We start from the raw sequence: 20,660 nt of genomic DNA on the forward strand, positions 1-20,660 counted from the left end.
TTGATTTTTGCCTGAATCAATCTTTACTATGATGGTTGTTGAATTTTTTTTTCTAATTACATCCTGCCTTCTCTAGTTGTTAGTAGTTGGCCTTCTACTGGTAAGGTAGATTTTTTTCCTCTCCATGTATATAAAAGAATATGTATTTATATATTCATTATATAGTGTATACATTATATATTCATTATTATATATTCATTTAAGTATTTATAAATTTTTTTTTTAAATTAATTAATTGATTTTTGGCTGTGTTGGGTCTTCATTGATGCGCGCGGGCTTTCTCTAGTTGCGGAGAGCGGGGGCTACTCTTTGTTGCGGTGCGCGGGCTTCTCACCCCGGTGGCTTCTCTTGTTGCGGAACACAGGCTCTAGGCACACGGGCTCAGTAGTTGTGGCACGTGGGCTTCAGTAGTTGTGGCTCGCGGGCTCTAGAGCGCAGGCTCAGTAGTTGTGTCGCACGGACTTAGTTGCTGCGCGGCATGTGGGATCCTCCCGGACCAGGGCTTGAACCTGTGTCCCCTGCATTGGCAGGCGGATTCTCAACCACTGCGCCACCAGGGAAGTCCCTGTAAATTTCCTTATGTCAGTATGAACATGGATTTCTGTTTTATTCAGTCATTTGTTACAGTTATTTATTTAAATGATAGTACTATTATTATTTCAATACTCAGATTTTCTTAGACTTGGCCTGTTCGTGTTTTTTCAAACTGGTTTTTAACATGGCCCACCATTTTGCATTTCCTTACTAATGACACACTAAGATGTTCAAGGCTCATGATGCACATTCCCAGTTGTGGAATCAACCATTCCTCCAAGGACCCCTGTTTTCTTTTAGTGGAGAATGATTTAAAAATAAAATTTGGTCGCCAAGTATGGTCATTTCTTCTGGGATGTCATTGCTTCTAGGCCTTCTTTGAGTTAACAGAGCAAGGAAACACTTGAATATATACATTTTCTTCCTCTCTCCCTCGCCCCCCGCCCCATCACCACACAGACACATACTTATTTCATATCTATGTATATTTAGAACCATGAGTTCACACTGATACCTTCAATTCTAGTTCAACACCACATGTTTTATTCTAGCCTTCCCACTTTGCACATTTTACTTCTCTTTGCCGACAATGAGGAATCTGGTTCCCAGTATCCTCAATACATTTACGTATTTGCTCAGTCCTCTTGTATATAGCCAATTTCCTGACCACACAGGCCATCACTTAGTGCCACCAGCCAAGAGGTCCCTCTTCCCTCTCTCTATCTTCCCATGTTAGAAAACATTAACTTGGGAATTCCCTGGTGGTCCAGTGGTTAGGGCTCTGCACTTCCATGGCTGGGGTCCCAGATTCGATCCCTGGTCAGGGAACTAAGATCTCACAAGCCGTGTGGTGCAGCCAAAAAAAGAAACACAAAAAAAGTTAACTTTTTAAGCTTGCTGGCTGCGAGAATTTTCCCCAACACCTCACCAGGTATATAGAGAATTCTGTTCATAACAGAATTGAGGGCTGGCTGGGTGAACACATGTGGCAGAAAGAAGATGAGGAAGGTAAAGTAAACTTCTGGTAAGAACATATTTGAAATGATTACTCAGAAAAGTTGTCACTTGCAAGGGAGAAAAGTAAAGATAGAGTTTGAGGGATTAGGTTGAAACATACCTGGTTTTAAGTACCTGTTGTTTCTGTATGTGGTTTTATCATTTGATAATTTTTTAAAAAATAAATAAATATTTATTTATTTATTTATGTTTGGCTGTGTCAGGTCTTCGTTGCTGCGCGCGGGCTTTCTCTAGTTGCAGCCAGCGGGGGCTACTCTTCGTTGTGGTGCGCAGGTTTGTCATTGTGGTGGCTTCACTTGTTGTGGAGCACAGGCTCTAGGCACACAATCTTTAGTAGTTGTGGCACGCGGGAGCAGTAGTTGTGGCTCACGGGCTCTAGAGTGCAGGCTCAGTAGTTGTGGGGCACGGGCCCAGTTGCTCCGCGGTATGTGAGATCTTCCTGGACCAGGGCTCGAACCCGTGTCCCCTGCATTGGCAGGCGGGTTCTTAACCACTGCGCCACCAGGGAAGTCCTGATCATTTGATAATTTTAATAGTTTTTTTTTTTCTTTCAGTGCCATCTTATTTCTGATCACTGAATCCCATTATTTGTAGTTGCCATATACGGGGTTGGCTAAAATGTACGTTCAGTTTTTTTCCATAATATGGCTCTAGTAGTGCTTAGTTGTCATTAACTTCATTTGAAACAATTTTTTTTTAATTTGTTTATTTTATTTATTTTTGGCTGCGTTGGGTCTTTGTTGCTGCATGCAGGCTTTCTCTAGTTGCGGTGAGCAGGGCTACTCTTTGTTGCAGTGAGCGGACTTCTCATTGTCGTGGCTTCTCTTGTTGTGGAGCACGGGCTCTAGGCGCACGGGCTTCAGTAGTCGTGGCACGCGGGCTCTAGAGCACAGGATCAGTAGTTGTGGTGCACACGCTTAGTTACTCCGCGGCATGTGGGATCTTCCCAGACCAGGGCTTGAACCCGTGTCCCCTGCATTGGCAGGCGGATTCTTAACCACTGCGCCACCAGGGAAGTCCTGAAACAATTTTGTTAGATTGTATGTGACAGCTGTCATATCAGCGTGCATTAAAAAAAAGATCAAAATTGGTGAATTTTTGTGTAGCCATTTTAATATTGAAGATGGAAGAAAACAACACTTTCGGCATATTATGCTTTATTATTTCAAGAAAGGTAAAAACGCAACTGAAGCGCACAAAAAGATTTGTGCAGTGTATGGAGAAGGTGCTGTGACTGATCGAATGTGTCAAAAGTGGTTTGCAAAGTTTTGTGCTGGAGATTTCTCGCTGGACGATGCTCCACGGTCGGGTAGACCAGCTGAAGTTGATAGTGATCAAATTGAGACATTAATTGAGAACAATCAACGTTATACCACGTGGTAGACAGCCGACATACTCAAAATATCCAAATCAAGTGTTGAAAATCATTTTCACTAGCTTGGTTATGTAATTGCTTTGATGTTTGGGTTCCACATAAGTTAAGCAAAAAAAGCCTTCTTGACCATATTTCCGCATGCGATTCTCTACTTACTGTAACGAAAACGTTCCGTTTGTAAAACAAACTGTGATGGGTGATGAAAAGTGAATACTGTACAATAATGTGGAATGGAAGAGATTGTGAGGCAAGCGAAATGAACCACCACCAGCCACACCAAAGGCTGGTCTTCATCCAAAGAAGGTGATGTTGTGTATACAGTGGGATTGGAAGGGAGTCCTCTATTATGAGCTCCTTCTGGAAAACCAAACGATTAATTCCAACAAGTACTGCTCCCAGTTAGACCAGCTGAAAGCAGCACTGGACGAAAAGTATCCGGAATTAGTCAACAGAAAACGCATAATCTTCCATCAGGATAACACCAGACCACATGTTTCTTTGATGACCAGGCAAAAACTGTTACAGCTTGGCAGGGAAGTTCTGATTCATCCGCCATATTAACCAGACATTGCATCTTTGGATTTCCATTTATTTTGGTCTTTACAGAATTCTCTTAATGGAAAAAATTTTCAATTCCCTGGAAGACTGTAAAAGGCACCTGGAACAGTTCTTTGCTCAGAAAGATAAAAAGTTTTGGGAAGATGGAATTATGAAATTGCCTGAAAAATGGCAGAAGGTAGTGGAACAAAACAGTGAATACGTTGTTCAATAAAGTTGTTGGGGAAAATGAAAAATATGTCTTTTATTTTTACTTAAAAACTGAAGGAGCTTTTTGGCCAACCCTGTATGTGCTGATAAACTTAGATCATTTTTTCTGCCTGCCCTGCTTTTTGTTTGATTTCTAGCTTTCCATTCAGCTGCTGCCAGTTTGCTCTCTTCCTAAGGGATTATCTGTATAATCATCCCAACTAACCTTCAGTGCTTGGAGGGTTATATTTTACCTTGGGCTTTGGCCATCTTATTTTGCCCATTAAGACTATCTGCTGGGTCATTGATGAAACTAACCATGATGTCAATCTCAGTTTCAGTTCTCAAATATTTATACCTTCACTTTCATCATTTCCCTGTGGTTTAATGCTGGGCCCATCTGGTACTGTCTTTTGTTTGACTCTCAAAGGAACATTCTGGACTTCTTTTTCTTCTTCCCTCCTGTCATTCAATATGACATAGGATAGTGGGTTTATGGGCAGTTGAATTAAAACTTGATTATCAGTATAAATCATGGTTATATATTTAGCTGTATTCAAAAGTTAGAATTGTGTAAAGCTGCAGTTTTAAAGTTAAGTATAGTTTTTATAGTTTTGTAAACTCATTTTTTTTTGTTTTATAAAATGAGTTTATATATATAGGTTGTCAACTTAAAAACAGAATCTTACAATTGAAGAGATTTTAAAGGACAGATAGTTCCACCTCTCACCCAAGAACAGATATTCCTTTATAGTATCCTTCTCCAGCAATTAGAACTCACTCTGATGAAGCAGCTTATTTTTCTGTCAAATTGTTTTACCCATGGTTACCTTTGTTCTGTGTCTGGGGATTCATTGACCATCCTGGGATCCAGTCATCGAGATAGCAGTATGAGATTCACTATAGTCTCATGGACTAGAAACCTGAGACATAGATAAACGTGAAGCCCAAAAAAAAGAGAGACTCTAGCCATCAGCAGCCATAGTCTGCTAATGAGGGATGCTGGCCAAAGTGTAAAAGTAAAAAGCAGGTTGGTGAGTCAGAGTTGTTGAAGCTGAGCGTGTTCTGGCTGAGCCTGGGTATGGAAGAGGGTCAGTTTTAGTTGACTTTTCTTTGTCATTGTTTTTACATAATACCTGCATTTCACGGTACTAGGTACTGGGGATATAAAAAGGAGAAAGATAAGTAAGTGTCTTAGAAAGTGAGGTAGAATGTTTTTCCCCCACGGAAACTTTTGAGTAGTCTTAGTATTTCATACTCATTGTGTTTGTTCCAAAGCAGGAGTATCTGTCTTCCTTTTATATAGATAGTATTTAACTTAAACATTGAACCACGTACTTAAATCATTGATCTGTATTCTATAAAGATGTAGGAAAGTGTAAGTTATTTTCTTTATGAGATCTAATTCTGGTGTTTTTTTTCCTGTAATATTTTATTCTGGAAGGATTTTAATAAGGAATAAAAGCACCATTAATCTTTTTATTTTCTGTAGTTCAGGTTCCTTTAAAGTTTGAAAGTTCAAAATATTTCACTATAACTTACTTCCCAGAAAATGAAGTTTGAAATGAGAAAATGTAGCCATGGGTTAATCAAGAGCATGGGAACTCGAACAAATATTTGACAGAGGGAGAGGGAGGGAGGGAGGGAGGGAGAGAGAGAGAGAGAGAGAGAGAGAGAGAGAGTGAGTGTGTGTGTGTGTGTGTGTGTGTATGTGTGTATTAGGTTGTTTATAGTTTGGAATTTGGTTTTCCAGTTTGTAGTACATTTTATTTAGAGTTCATTTGGATTCTGACATCCAGAAAACTCTTTGCTGAACTTTCTTTTATTGATAGTCTTATGACTTTATGCTAATGATGACCATAAATTAACATTAGATGTAAAATATTGGGAGTTTTTTGGGGATGGTGACCATATATTTTTTCACCTTTAAATTCTTAGTGTCTGAGATACAGAAGGTGTTCATAAATGTTTATTTCTAGGATTTTTGGAAGTATCTTTCAGCAAAGAATCTTCATATAGTACTAAATGTTTGGGTATTTTATGTTTGAAAATTGGTAAACATCAAATTTGGGAAAATTTTAGCCAATATTCTTCAAATAGTTTTTGGCTCTCTGTCCCCCTCTGGGGACTCTTATTATACTGTCTTGCTTGAATCAGCCTAAGATCAACACGTATAACCTGTAATCTGACAGAATAAGGCTTATTGACTTATTGCAATAAGGGATACTGCACAGCAGAGAAACCAAGGGGCGTCTTACCAAAGAAAAGTTTTTGTAGGATTTTGGGGGAACTGGGGAGTTTGGGTAAAATTTAAATGAAACAGTGTTTGAGAGGTTCAGGGCAAAGTACTCTCTGTGAAGGGAGTTAATTTTTACTTTCTCATACATTTATTGGGCTGGGTGAACTTGTCCCAGTATGTGCTGACATTCTTTCTATCTTTTTAATTTTTTCAGTCTTGGTTTCATTTGGAGATAGTTTAGATAGTTTCTGTTGCCCATTTTCAGGTTCTTCTACAGCGTCTAATCAGCTATTAATCCCATCTCTGAAAGTTTAGTTTGGGTCTATTTTATATCTTTCTTGTCTGCTTAACGTACTCAGTTGTTTTCCCTACTTTCTTACATATGTGGAATATAGTTACAGTTATTTTCAGTGTCTTTGTCTCCTCATTCTGTCATCTGCCTTGTTTCTGGGTCTGTTCTTATAGTGAACAGAGACAAATTTGGTAGAACCAGGTTGAAAATAAATGAGGAAACTGTGTTAAGAAAAAGTAAGGAATAGATGAGTTGGAGCCAAAATTCAAGCCTTTTTGTCTTGATGGATTTCCTGGGGACCTACCACAAATACAACTTTGAGCTTCTTAGAAGCCAGGGCAGAGAAGATTATCAGTGGCCCGTTTTCTTTTTAGGAGGGGACATTAAAAACAGAAAACTCTTACTACCCTTGGGCCAGGTATGGGTTATGTTTTCATCTTTTTCTGTGCCTCAGCTAAGAAGTATTGCTATTTCATTTGTTACTGATGGGCTATTTAATTAACATTTGATTTAAGAACATAAATGAAGAATATCTTTATCCCTTCCCATTTTGTAGGATTGCCTGTATTAAACTTGAATTCATCTTTTTATTACTCTTTGATTTCTTACTTTCTTTTACTGTTGTCTGAATTTGATTTAGTTGTTTCATGGAAATTAAAATATTAATTGATAGAATGATGATTTATACTTTTTCTATTTTACAAGTTTTCTGAGAGAATTTTAAAAGATTTTTAACATTTTTTATCTGGAAATAATTTAAAAATAGTTTGTACTTGGAGATAATTTCAAAATTACAGAAGAGTTACAAAAATAAAATAGTACAACAAACATTCCTTACGAATATTATCTTAATATTCGCTTTTTCATTTGTTCTTTCTCTGTGTTTGTGTGTATATATATTCATACATATGTATTTTTTCTGAATATTTAAGGGTAAGTTCATATATATATATATAATTAGCCCTGTACCCTAAATACAGTGTGTACTTCCTAATCAATTACATGTCCACATCACAGTAATCATCTTTAGTAAATTTAACATTGGTCCAGTATTTTTACCTAATCTGTTGTGTCAGTTTTGTCAGTTGACACAGTAATGTCCTTTGTAGCATTTTCTCGTCTCTGCTACAGGATCCAGTCTAGGGTGAGGTATTTCATTTAGCTGTCATTCATTTAGCTGTTTAGCTGTGTCTTTAGTCTCTTAACCAGGAACATTTCTGTAGTCTTTCATGACGTTGACATCCCCTGATCCCCCTTTTAAAAAAAAGCTTCTCATTTTGGTTTAATCTGAAGTTTCTTCATGATTGTATTCAGGTTATTCATTTTAGGCTGGGATACTGTGTAAGTGATGATGTATTCTTTTCAGTGTGCCACCTCTGGAGAATGTTAATTATGATCACCCAGTTAAGGGGTTGTCTGTTCCTCTGCTGTATAATTATTTTCTTCCCCATGCAACTAAAAAGCAGTCTTTGAAGAGACTATTCAAATACCTTGTTCTTCATACTCTTAGATTTGATATACATGATGATGCTTTCCTGATTCAGTGTTTGCTGTGCTGCTTGCAAAATATTCATTTAGTCAGTTCTCCCCGTTTATTTATTTATTTTATTTGTTTGGTTTTATTTTTCTTTTATCAGTATGGACTCATGAATTCCTGCCTAATGGTTCATAATTCATTATTTATTTTGGAGGTACATTTGTCCTGATTTGGCTAGTCTGGCTCTTCCATCTCTGTGACATACCCCCATCATTCTATGGGCATTTTCTTACTTATTGACATAACACAGTTTTCCAGATTCATATTGTACCTGCTCTGCTCCAGCCCTGGAATTAAGCCCATTCTCTGAGAAGTCTCCATTCCCTTTAGTGGGGAATGGTACTAGAGACCAAGATCTGGTCAGGAGATGTGGTCATCACTTCTTGGCCCTTTTAGTAGTAGATGGAGATAGGAAACATTCATGTATATGCATATGGATTCCTGCATATGCACATATCTGTTTTAGAAATCATGTGTTCACACTAACTTCAATATTAGTCCATCCCTACAGGGTTCTTTCTTGCCTTCTGTCTTAACCCTGACTCCCAGCAATATCAACACTTTTACTAAAACCTATAATGCATCTAAAATAGTTTGAGAATTGCTTTGTCCATTCCACTACAATAAATAACTCTACTACTGTGTTTAGGATTTATTTGTAATCCTGCACTTGCCCTACCCTACACTGCCACTGACTCAAGGTATAAAGTCAAATACTGTGTTCATAAGTTATTTAGATTAGTTCTGTCTGCCTGTCTTTTCTTTCTATCTTCCCTTCATTGTATTTGCTATTCATTTGAATTATGAGTAGGTTTATGTGTTCTGGTTTGCTTTCACTTTTAGGTTTTTATCCGCTTTCATTCTCATTTATTTAATTTATTTGATTGAATATGCACAACATTAGCATGCTTCCAAAAGTCAGCACTATACAAAAAGGTAAGTTCAATGAAGGGTCACTTCATTGAGTGATGTTCTAGCCCATCACTCACCCCTGGTAGGGAACTGACTTCCCTGCTTTATCCTTTCTGTATTTCTTTTTATAAAAATAAGCACAAATTTTCTTATTTTCCCCCTTTCTTATATAAAAGGTAGCATCTGTATGTGCACTTTGGCACTTTGCTTTCTATTTAAATTTTTATTTAGTAATAACTCTTGGAAATTGTACCATGTGAGTTCACAGATATTCCTCAGAATATATATGTTTATGTTTGTTTTAAGAATAGTTGGCTTTAGATTATATTTTTCCTTGGTTTTTTCCTTCTTCTCTTAAATGTCCTTTATATCCTTCAAATTGTTTCTTTTAAGGTTATACGTGTGTAGGTTATGTATATACAAATCCAGTGTTGGTAAAATCTTATATATTCAGCACATCCCTATCATTATTTAGTCCTAATTTCAGTCGTAGCATTTGCCTCAACTACTGTAAAAGAAATCTCAAGTTAGTTTTTAATTGGTAGCTTATTTTTCTGTGGCGTATCAGACCTTGGCTGTTTATCTCTGGACTATTTTCAAGTTGCTGTATTGTCAGGGACCCCTTCCTCTGTGGGTGGTGTTCTACCATCTGTAGAGTATTGAAGAGTACAAATAGTAAGAATGGGAAGGGGAGGCAAAGAACCATCCCTAGAAGGCCAGGACCCAGAAGGTGTACCCTACTTCTGTTCATTGATTGACTAGAACCTGGTCACGTGCCCACACAGGTAGCAAGAGATGTTGGAAAATCAGGGCAAGCATGTGTCCAGCTAAATATTCTTAAGAGGAAAACGAAGGGGAGAATGAACATTCTCTATCTACCCATAGGTGTCTCAAGATATTTTCAGCTTCTCTTTTCGTGTTTCTAAATTTGATAAATCATCTCCCTAATACAGCTGGTCCATTCTATATTTAGTGATATTTTTAGTTGTAAAACTGATGCTTATTTCAGCTGATTTTTCATCATGGCTCATTCTAGTATCTTTTTATTTAACAATTGTTGAGTTGTAGGCTTAGTTGTGTTAGTTTTCACAAAGGGCCAAGTATTGGATTTTATGCTTTGTTACCTGGACTTTTTTAGAGCTTATGTTCAGGTTATGCTATTTCAAGGTGATATTCTGATGTGGCAGTGCTTGCTTTTATAAAGTTTTATAATATTGGTATAAGTACTTTTGAAGTTAAAACAACTGAGTAGTAGGTGTATTGTTCTTCTTGTGGATAGAAATTGACAGTTTCTTCATGAAAATAGCAGCTCTATCTTTGAAAGGTTTATCTGTAGCACTTAATTGAATCAGGGAGAAAAGAAAGATTTTCAGCTCTACTTCTCCTGTGTGCCTGTGGATTATATTCTTTGCATAGTGCTCTATCTTAACATATTCTAAATGTCTAGTTCTTAGCAGTACAGACATTCTTGGTTTTAGTTTAGGGATAGCTGCAGTTTTTCCTCAAATAATTTAATGCCCTGAATATTTAACAAATTATGAAAATTTACTTTAAAGCTTTTTTGGTCATAGTTTTAAGACAACTTGAGATTATATGATTATGCTTAAAAGAAAGTTCTAAAGAGCTAAAAGGTACCCTAATCTTTGTAAAACTTTCTTCCTCAAATTCCCTCTGCTTCTACTGCCCATCTTTAGGAAAAAACAAACAAACTTAACAATTTATTTAAAAAGCCAAATTCAGATTAATTTTCCCCCTTTCTGAATTGCCACTAAAGTACTGTGTGCGCGCACAAACACACGCACGCACAGTGGTGCATTGTGGCACTTTGCTTTTTCAGAACTCATTTAGTTTTAGAATGTGCTGATTGAATTACTGGTGAGAGTGCAATTCTGTTATGACATCCTTGTGTGGGTAAGGCTGGATGAATTCTAATCGGCTTACTATATTTGTTCTCCTTTAGTACACAGTATACATAGTACTCTTTAAAACTCAGAAATAAGTTTGGTACTGCTAAAAAATTCATATGGCTTAAAAGCGGTTATTCCAATTTTTTTCCCTTTTGAGAGCCAGCTCAATAAAGGATAACAATACTGTAATTTCTTCTTAGCTTTTCATGAAGGAACTCTTCTTACCTCTGCTTTATAATTGTGATTTAACAAGCCAATCTGTTAACCACAGCCTTGGCATTATAATTGTAAAAACCAATTTTTAATCCATTGTTTTTGTAGATACTGGATTCCCTCTCATGGATAAATGCTCTAGGGTCTGTCACTGGCATATTTTTTCCTTAGCTGTAATACAGTGTTACATTTGAGGTTCTCCTTGTTTGTCATGCCCCTGGAGAACTGAAAGAAAGGAATAGTATGTTTAAGATTACTAGGACTGAAATGTGCTACAATGATTGCAAATCTTTAGAATGTTAGAGTAGTCTTAAGAGCTTTCTGCTTATTTTGTTCTAAGTATTCTTCCCATTACATTTCAGAGGAAACAGAATCCACAAATATTTTAACACAGAAAAGTTAAGGAATCTGGTTAATATGGTGCATCTGTTTTTTAAACCAGAAAAAAATTAACAAGAATTAAAGATAAGCCTGGTGGTGTAATCAGAATGACCCAGTTAAAACTTAGCTAGGTTGCTAAATGATAGGAGTGATTTTCATTTTCCATGAAAAGTTGATTGCTATCTGGTATATTTGCAGATACTGTACACAGTCACTTTCACTGAGTGACATTATTATGTGACATAGTAGTGTTGTATGGTTTCCATATACAATTCACTTAGGTGCATGTGGAATTGTTATACTATTTGGAATGATGTGAAGAGCTCAGAGTTGGTCAGTGTTGTCATAACTTAACCTCTGCCACCCCCCCGCCCCGTGTGTGTGTATTAGCCACATCCAGATGTTATTTTTTATTTTAATTTTTAGATAGTAGGGTGTATCTTCATCTCCTCCTGCTGCCGATAGTAAACTCTATATTAACCTTGTAAAACTTTGAAATAATGAATAGTCGAGGAACAGTTCTCATTGGATTCACTTTCTTTTAGATTAATCATTAGCATTAAAATGGCAAAACCTTGTCAAAACTTTTAAAATAATAGTATTTACTAAGCTGCCTAGTTCAACAGAGTAAACAAAATGTTCACTGAATGTATCTTTTGAATATAACTTATGCAGTTATTCTGTATACTTTTAAGCTTCAAAGCCTTTTCAAAGTTTTTTTTTTTTTTTATTGTGGTAGAAAACACAACATGATGTCTACCCTCTTAGGAACATTTTAAGTGTACAGTATTGTTAACTGTAAGCACAGTATTGTACCACAGATCTCTAGAATTTTTTCATCTTGCATGACTGAAACTCTATACCCACTGAATAGTAACTTCTTACTTCAGTCTCCCTCCAGCCCCTGGCAACCACCATTTCTGTTTTTATGAGTTTGACTAGATATCTCATAAGTGGAATCATGCAGTTTTAAAGTCTTTCTGTGACTGGCTTATTTCATTTAGGGTAACATCCTGAAGGTTCATGTTGTAGCATATGATAGGATTTCCTTCTCTTTTATGGCTGAATAATATTCTGTTGTATGGATATGTAACATTTTCTTTATTCACCTGTTGATGGATGGTTAGGTTGTTTCTACCTCTTGGCTGTTGTGAAAAATACTGCATTGAACATGGGAGTGCAAATATTTTTTTGAGATCCTGCTCTTAATTCTTTTGAATAAATACCTGAAAGTGGGATTGCAGGATCATGTGGTAGTTCTACTTTTAATTCTTTGAGGAACCTTCGTACTGTTTTCCATAATGGCTTCATTATTTAAATTCACACCAACACTGCATGAGGGTTCCAATTTCTCTGCGTCCTTGCCAACACTTGTTATTTTCTGTTCTTTTGCTAGTGGCCATCCTAATGGGTGCGAGGTGGTATTTCATTGTGATTTTGATTTGCATTTCTCTTATGATTAGTGATGTTGATCATCTTTTTGTATACCTATTGGCCATTTCTTCTTTGGGGAAATTTCTGTTCAAGTCCTTTGCCCGTTTTTTAGTCAGGGTTTTTTGTTGTTGTTTTGTTTTTTGTTTTGTTTGTTTTTGCTATTGACTTGTAGGAGTTCCTTATATATTTTGGATAATAATCCCTTATCGGATATATGGTTTGCAAATATTTTCTTCCATTCCGTAGGTTGCATTTTTCACTCTTGATTGTTTTCTTTGCGGTGCAGAAGCTTTTTATGATGTAGTCCTACCTGTCTATGCTTGCTTTTGTTGCTTGTGCTTCTTGGCAAGAAGTCATTGCCAAGACCAGGGTTATGTATTTTTTTCTCCCATGTTTTCTTCTAGGAGTTTTTAGCTCAGGTCTTATGTTTAAGTCTTTAAGTCTTTAATACATTTTGAGTTGTTTTTTGTGTACGGTATAAGATAAGGGTCCAGTTTCATTCTTTTGCATGTGGATATCCAGTTTTCCAAGTCCCATTTATTGAAGAGACTGTCTCCATTGGTGAAGATCATTTGACCATATATATGTGTATTTATTCCTAGGCGTTCTATTCTGTACTGTTGGTCTATATATTTGTCTTTATGTCAGTAGCCTACTCTTTTGATTACTGTAGCTTTGTAATGTTTTGAAATCAGCAAGTGTGGGGCCTTTGAGTTTTTTGTTCTTTCTCAAGATTGTTTTGGCTATTCAGGGTCCTTTGGCATTCCATATGAAGTTTAGGTTCATTCTGTCTATTTCTGTAAAAATTATTACTGGGATTTTGACAGGAACTGCATTGAATTTGCAGATCACTTTGGGTAGTATGACCATTTTAACGGTATCAAGTCATCTAATCCATGAACAAAGGATGTCTTTCCATTTCTTTGTGCCTTTATTTTCAACATTTTGTAGTTGTCAGTGTACAGATCTTTTGCGTCCTTGGTTAAGTTTATTCCTAAGTATTTTATTCTTTTTGAGGTTACTGTGAATGGAATTTTCTTCATTTCCTCTTTTGATTGTTTTTTGTTGGTGTATAGAAATGCAAATGAGTTTTGTATCATACAGCTTTATTGAATACATTTATTCTCACAGGGGTTTTTTTTGATGGAATCTTTATGGTTTTCTATATACAAGATTATATCTGTGAATAGAGAAAATTTTACTTCTTTCTTTCTGATTTGGATGCCTTTTATTTCTTTTTCTTGCCTAATTACTTTTGCTAGTATGTAGAATCAGTGAGCATCGGCATCCCTGCCTTGTTCCTGATCTTAGAGGAAAAGCTTTCAGTTTTTCACTGTTGAGTATGATGTTAGCAGCAGGCTTTTAAAATATGACCTCTATGTTGTGGTACTTTCCTTTTGTTCCTGTTGAGTGATTTTTCATGAAAGAGAGTTGAATTTTGTTAAATACTTTTTCTGCACCAATTGAGATGATTATGTGATTTTTGTCCTTCATTCTGTTAAGGCAGTGTATCACATTGGTTGGTTTTCATATGTTGAACCATCCTTACATCCCAGGGATACATCCTACATGGTTATGGTGTATGATCCTTTTAATGTGCTATTGAATTTAGTTTTCTAGTGTTTTGTTGAGGATTTTTGCCTCTGTATTTATCAGGCATATCATTCAATTACTTTTGAGATGAATTAGAACAGTATATCCCAGTCTACTTTTTATAATAATAATATTTGTTAACAGAGTGGGTTCATGTCATTTATCCCTTTTATTGCAGTCCCTCTGTTATGTGGGTAGACCATATACTCCAATTCTTTTTATGAAGATGCTGAACTCAGAATTGCACATCATCACATAACAATTATTATAACTTGAATTATCAGCAGTAAAACTTGTATAGCACATATTGTTTCAGGCACTCTAATATGTGTTTTACATATATTCATTTAATCCTCACAACAACCCTTTACAGTCGGTACTGTTATTAACCCCATTTTACAGATGAGAAAAATGTTTAGTAACAAGCAGTAGTAGAGCTTACTATTTATCTGGATCATCTGGTTCCTGTGTCTCCTTTATAACTGTTAGGTATATATTGCCACTCACAATTAACTGGAAGGGGGTCTGTTTAATTTATATATATTTTTTGGTATTAATCTTTTTAAAATTTTTATTGGAGTATAGTTGATTTACAGTGTTAGTTTCAGGTGTACAGCAAAGTGAATCAGTTATACATATACATATATCCACTCTTTTTTAGATTCTCTTCCCATATAGGCCATTACAGAGTATTGAGTAGAGTTCCCTGTGCTATCTAGTAGGTCCTTATTAGTTATCTGTTTTATATATAGTAGTGTGTATATGTCAATCCCAATCTCCAGGGTCTGTTTAATTTAGAACATTGACCTGACTGTGCTATTTTGTTACCTGTGGAACCAGATAACCTTTTTGTTATCCAAAAGATTGTTTGTTACCTGAAATCAGTGCTTTTTAAAAATAAGTAAAGTGCTTAAGCCTTGAGGCACCTATTCCTTTCAAAAGTCTGTTATCTTCCTGTGCTTATGGCTGTGCTTTGGGGATTAGAGGTTGCTTAAATGAGGGATCTAACAGTTAGCAGGCATGTAGATTATATAGATAATGTTTGAGAGAAAAATAGTAAGGAATAGAGCTAGGTTTAAAAATTTATGTTCAGTCTGCTCTGTATGGTTGTGCCTTAGGGGGCCTGATCAAGTCATTGCATGAGTACCTAAATTGCTTTAGATTACTAATGCTGCATTACTTTATGCTAACCTGATATATAAGAATAATACATTCATATACACAATACAAATGAGACTTTCTGCTTTATGTAAGTTTCACAGTAGATTCCTTTTACTGTTAAGATTTTCTGACAAATTTAATACGTGAGTCAGTTTAAACTTTTATCTTTTGAAAAACCAGTTCTTGTGGAGCTTACACTGTTGTCTTTGTCACAGCATGGTTATTTTGAAGATAATATTTGTATAAAAAGATAACTTTGTATGATGCTTAATTCCAATTATGTTACTTCACTGCAGCTAATAAGGGAAGATGGTTAATTTTTTAATGCAGATTTTTGGCCAGTCTTGAAGTATGTTTCTTTTGTACTCTTTATTTTTTTATGTAGTACTGAAAGTATGAAGATCATTAATTAATTACACTCTTAAAAACACAAAATTTCTAATGAGATTATTTATTTGAAGTTTAAAGGACATAATTTAACATCACTTTTGTAAAGGATGGAGAAAATGTCAGTCTGTTTAATCAGTCCTCTTTTGAAAGTGAGGATTTGTTCCTTTTATACAGATTTAATCCTATGGATTTGATCATGCAGGCTCACAGTTATTTATCCTCAATTCTGAAATTCAAAGTGTTAAAACAAAGTTTTTTTTCATTAAGTTTATAGTATATTGATTTGGCAGCAAACTAATCTGAACTGGGGTGGGGCAATTTACATCTTTATCCCACCTGGTGTGAATTTTTATACATTTTGCATGTATTTTAGTATATAGTACTGCTTTAGATTCCAGTGTGTTATGTATTACGTGTTATACATACCATATTTACCTTTATAAAACCTGAAAACTTGAATAACGGCACTCATCTGGCCTCACCAGTTTCACTTAAATGAATAAGGACTTTTATCCCTTGTCATAACCTGCCTGATTTTCATTGTTGGAAGAATGTGGGGCATGAATCAGCAGTATGAGGAATAAAGAACAGGTTGAATTTAACTATATTGATTAGTTAATATAATTATAAGTTAATATAAGCCTGGCAAGAGGTTTAATTTCTTTTCTTGGTTGGTAATAATCGTCCAGAACACTGATTGTCAATTTTGTGTCAGAATAGCACTGTGACTCCATGTCTGCCATCGGCATGGGAGCATGGTGGGAGTATAAGCCAGATATTGTCTATCCTGCTCTGTCTAGGATATATGTTTATGTATTTAAATTACTCTTTATGATTTTTAGTTTTAGTTTTAAAATGAGGTAATTTTATAAGTATGCAAAGTAAGATGGAAACAGTTGATCTTTTCCTCATTTCTCTAGTCTCCTACAAAAGCTGTATATAATGCCAGGCATTGGAACCATCCAGATTCAGAAGAACTACCTGGGCCACCAGTAGTAAAACCTCAGAGTGTCACAGTAAGTGAACTGTACTTTTTTTTTTTTTTTAACATCTTTATTGGAGTATAATTGCTTTACAATGGTGTGTTAGTTTCTGCTTTATAACAAAGTGCATCAGTTATACATATACATATATTCCCGTATCTCTTCCCTCTTGCATCTCCCTCCCTCCCACCCTCCCTATCCCACCCCTCTAGGTGATCACAGAGCACCGAGCTGATCTCCCTGTGCTATGCGGCTGCTTCCCACTAGCTATTTTACTTTTGGTAGTGTATATATGTCCATGCCACTCTCTCACTTTGTCACAGCTTACCCTTGTACTTTTTAATTTCATGTTTGTGTAATGAATTTTAAATTAAGCAGTTGCTATCTTCATTCATAATTTGAAAGTCTCTGGCTTTTCTGTTTAACAGTTTATTTTCAACTTCCTTACTAAAATTTAGTGGCTTTAGTTTAATTCATTGGAAAAGTAAGGATTGTGGACAGGATAACAGAAATTCTGGTGTTGCTCGGTTATAAATGAAAGCCTTAAAAAATATTGGACTACTTTTTTCACTCCTGACATTTTATGGAATTATAGTATTTAGTGTTTAAGGGCAAATTATTTGAAGTTTGTATTAACTGTTAAGAGCTATATTATAAATTACATATTTCAAGTTTGTATTAATGATTAAGAGCTATATTATAAATTATATCCTATATTGATCTTAAAGTGTCTTTGAGTGATTAATTTGTTTTTCAGAGCAGAACTTTTTCCTGCATTCCAGTAATATCGTTCAATTCAAAACACATTTGAAAAAGATTCTTATCAAATTATTTTTTTCAGAATAACTGGTAGGACCATGCATTAATACTTACAGATTAATGGTGACACCTCAGTCATCTGGAGCTATCAAGGAATGGGTTCTTTATAGACAACAACAAAAAATAGGGATAGAGATCATTCTAAAATGTAATGTACAGTTCCCTGTCTTCTTGATATATTAAACTTCTTTCACTAGTATTAAACCATTATTGTGTATATTAGTAATTAAATACCATGCTCTTAATTATGGCTTTTCCCCCCTACCCTAAACTATGGACTCCTGTACTTTAAAAATTCTTTTGTCTATCTGTTGTAGTTTTCCTGTCTATCCTGAGCTGCTTATCAATACTATTTATGTATGTAATGGTGGTTCTTTGTTCCTTGTAATGGTCCTGGAGATGGATAACAAATTGTATGAAATGTAAGGTTAAAAAGACCAGAGTAAGTTCCTGAATGGTTCTTTTGTGAATAAAACACATATGAGTCTTACCTTGTAGTGCATGGAATTTTAAAGTATCCCTTGTGACCTTTCAGAGGCCTCCCCCTACCTTTGAGGGGGAGAATAGGGGTTTTATTACTCTTAAGCTAAATTTGCCAAGTAGATGAGATGTTACTATTTTTATATATTTATGTAGAACAACTAATTTAATACCTTTATTAATAGGTGAGGCTGTCTTCAAAGGAGCAAAATCAAAAAGATGATGGAGTTTTTAAGGCTCCTGCACCACCACCCAAAGTGATAAAAACTGTGACAATACCTACTCAGCCCTACCAAGATATAGTTACTGCACTGAAATGCAGAAAAGAAGACAAAGAAGTAAGCAGCCATATACAGTTTTACTGCACATGGATAGAATTTCGTATGTAATTTAGCCTTTTAATGTCTTGAACACATATCAGTACACTGATACTCAGTTTTGAACCACAAACTTATCTTGTCCTACTACTACCCATGTTTTTAAAACATTTTTTTTGGTTGCCATCTAATAAACTATTTTATACACTTTTAAATAAAGCATAGCAAGTGCTTTAAATATTTAAATATGCTACTTCATAGTTACAAAAGAGGTGGACATATTTTTTTCTTGGCAGTTGTATACTGTTGTTCAGCACGTGAAGCACTTCAATGATGTGGTGGAATTTGGTGAAAATCAAGAGTTCACTGATGACATTGAGTACTTGTTAAGTGGCTTAAAGAGCACTCAGCCTCTAAACACACGTTGCCTTAGGTAAGATCTTATTTTTATATTTGAAAACTGTGTGTGTGCTTTCTCATTAAAATTTTCTAGCTCATTAGAGCCAAACATTTGTGATTTTTGTTATCGTAGGTGTAGGTTATAGCCAGTGATGTTAAAATGTGATTGATTTCTTTTAAGGGACTTGATTCTACATGCACAAAGGAAAGTTGGATGATACAGCATTTTAGCACAGCATAGGCTTCAGTTTCCAGATGCTTAAAAGAGTGTTATGCCAAAGAATATTTTAAGTACTTTTAGTCCCAGATTTTACATATGCAAGTGATAGATTTAATTTAAGCATGTTTTGATTTGGATCATCTTTTACATACTGTAATGGATTGAATATCTTGGTTTGATTGAGTTATCCAGTCATTTGGAATATGTCCAGTTAGATATTTATAATCTTTATGGATCAGAAGCATTATGAAAGGTAGCTGAGGTTTTTTGCTTTTCATTTAATGGTAGTAGTAATGTAAGGAAAACACTGAAGATGATCATGGGTTATTCATATTTCTTATATAGCATACCTAATCACATCAGTAAGTTTTTAATAACTTGTTTTGCCCGTGTTTTTAATATTGTGATCTGCATGGGCAATGCTTTGACACACATACACCCCCACCCCTGAGCGCCCTTTTGCTTATTTTGGTATTACGCAAATAAAAAAACTTCAGCCCCCTTAACCTAGTCTATTTTCTTCTAGTGTTATTAGCTTGGCTACTAAATGTGCCATGCCCAGTTTTCGAATGCACCTGAGAGCACATGGAATGGTAGCAATGGTCTTTAAAACCTTGGATGATTCCCAGCATCATCAGGTATTTAAGTTTCTGGGATTGAGAAGCATTATTTTAGAATTCTAGTTTATTTGGCTACTGAGAAATACCTTTGGGAATTCCCTGGTGGTCCAGTGGTTAGGATGCTGAGCTTCCAATGCCAGGGGCCTGGGTTCGATCCCTGGTCAGGGAACAGATCCTACAAGCTGCGTGGCATGACCAAAATAGGAAAAAAAAAAAAAAAACCTTCATTGGATATTCATCTGTAAATATTTCTCATTATGGGTTGAGTTAGTTTTACGTGCTAAATATTTAGAGCTTAATGCCAGAATTTTTGCTTAATAAATCATTTAAGATTATCTTCTCATGACATTTTTCCTCCTTAACTTGTCAGTATATCCTATTAACCGTTGTATAACATAACATACCATACCATACTGGATACTGTAGCTAACATACCATGCCATACTGGATATTTAATTCTGTAAGTACTGATTTCCTCGAATCAGAAAGTACTGGAAAAAAAAAATCTTTTACTAGTTTTTGATATTAATAGCATGAAAAAAAAGTTTTGATATTAATTTTTTTTTAGCAATTTGTCTGGATGTTGAATCCCACTGTGAAAAGGAATCATATCCTCATTTTCATTATGACTTTGACACTTAAAAATAAAGCATATTTACATATAAAAGTCAGGTTTAACATTTTCAAAGTTAGAAAAAAATCATTATTAATCATCAATAGTGATATTTTGAGATGGCTGTATTATATTTTTGTTCAGGGAAATTGTGTTCCAAGTGCAGATTAGGTGACATAATCTAATATTGAGTCTTCTGAAACTGAAAGCAGTATACTTAACCCCGAGTGAGGAGAACTCCATTACCAAGTTGTAGCAGGTATAAAACAATGAGGGAGAAGAGAACAAGAATTAATTTGCTTTCTTATGCAGTTACGAGAGGACCAAGGCATTAATGTGTGTTCTTAGGGGCGGTGGATCTCCTAAGGCCTGTACTGTGACATCCCTATTTCCAAAAATATTTGCTCTGTAAGCATTTAATTAGTCACCTAGTCTGAATTTTGGGGATTCAAAGTTTAAATCTTTAGATAGTTAACT

At 35.4% G+C, this 20,660-nt stretch overlaps 1 protein-coding gene and 1 non-coding gene across 5 annotated transcripts in view; both read left to right on the top strand.

Moving 5' to 3' along the window:
• Positions 1 to 20,660, top strand: part of WAPL (WAPL cohesin release factor) — a 77,622-nt gene that overhangs the window by 36,273 nt on the left and 20,689 nt on the right. For all 4 annotated transcript variants that reach the window (XM_059899880.1, XM_059899881.1, XM_059899882.1 and 1 more), the window contains exons 5-8: positions 16,653 to 16,748; positions 18,200 to 18,352; positions 18,628 to 18,764; positions 19,477 to 19,588. In XM_059899880.1, coding sequence (XP_059755863.1) covers positions 16,653 to 16,748; positions 18,200 to 18,352; positions 18,628 to 18,764; positions 19,477 to 19,588 — 498 coding nt within the window. The remainder of the gene's footprint in view (positions 1 to 16,652; positions 16,749 to 18,199; positions 18,353 to 18,627; positions 18,765 to 19,476; positions 19,589 to 20,660) is intronic.
• Positions 19,667 to 19,739, top strand: TRNAW-CCA (transfer RNA tryptophan (anticodon CCA)). Its single transcript has one exon. It is a non-coding gene; the product is annotated as a tRNA-Trp (tRNA).

This window comes from Balaenoptera ricei, chromosome 16 (genome assembly GCF_028023285.1).
Source record: "Balaenoptera ricei isolate mBalRic1 chromosome 16, mBalRic1.hap2, whole genome shotgun sequence".
Lineage (NCBI taxonomy): Eukaryota > Metazoa > Chordata > Mammalia > Artiodactyla > Balaenopteridae > Balaenoptera > Balaenoptera ricei.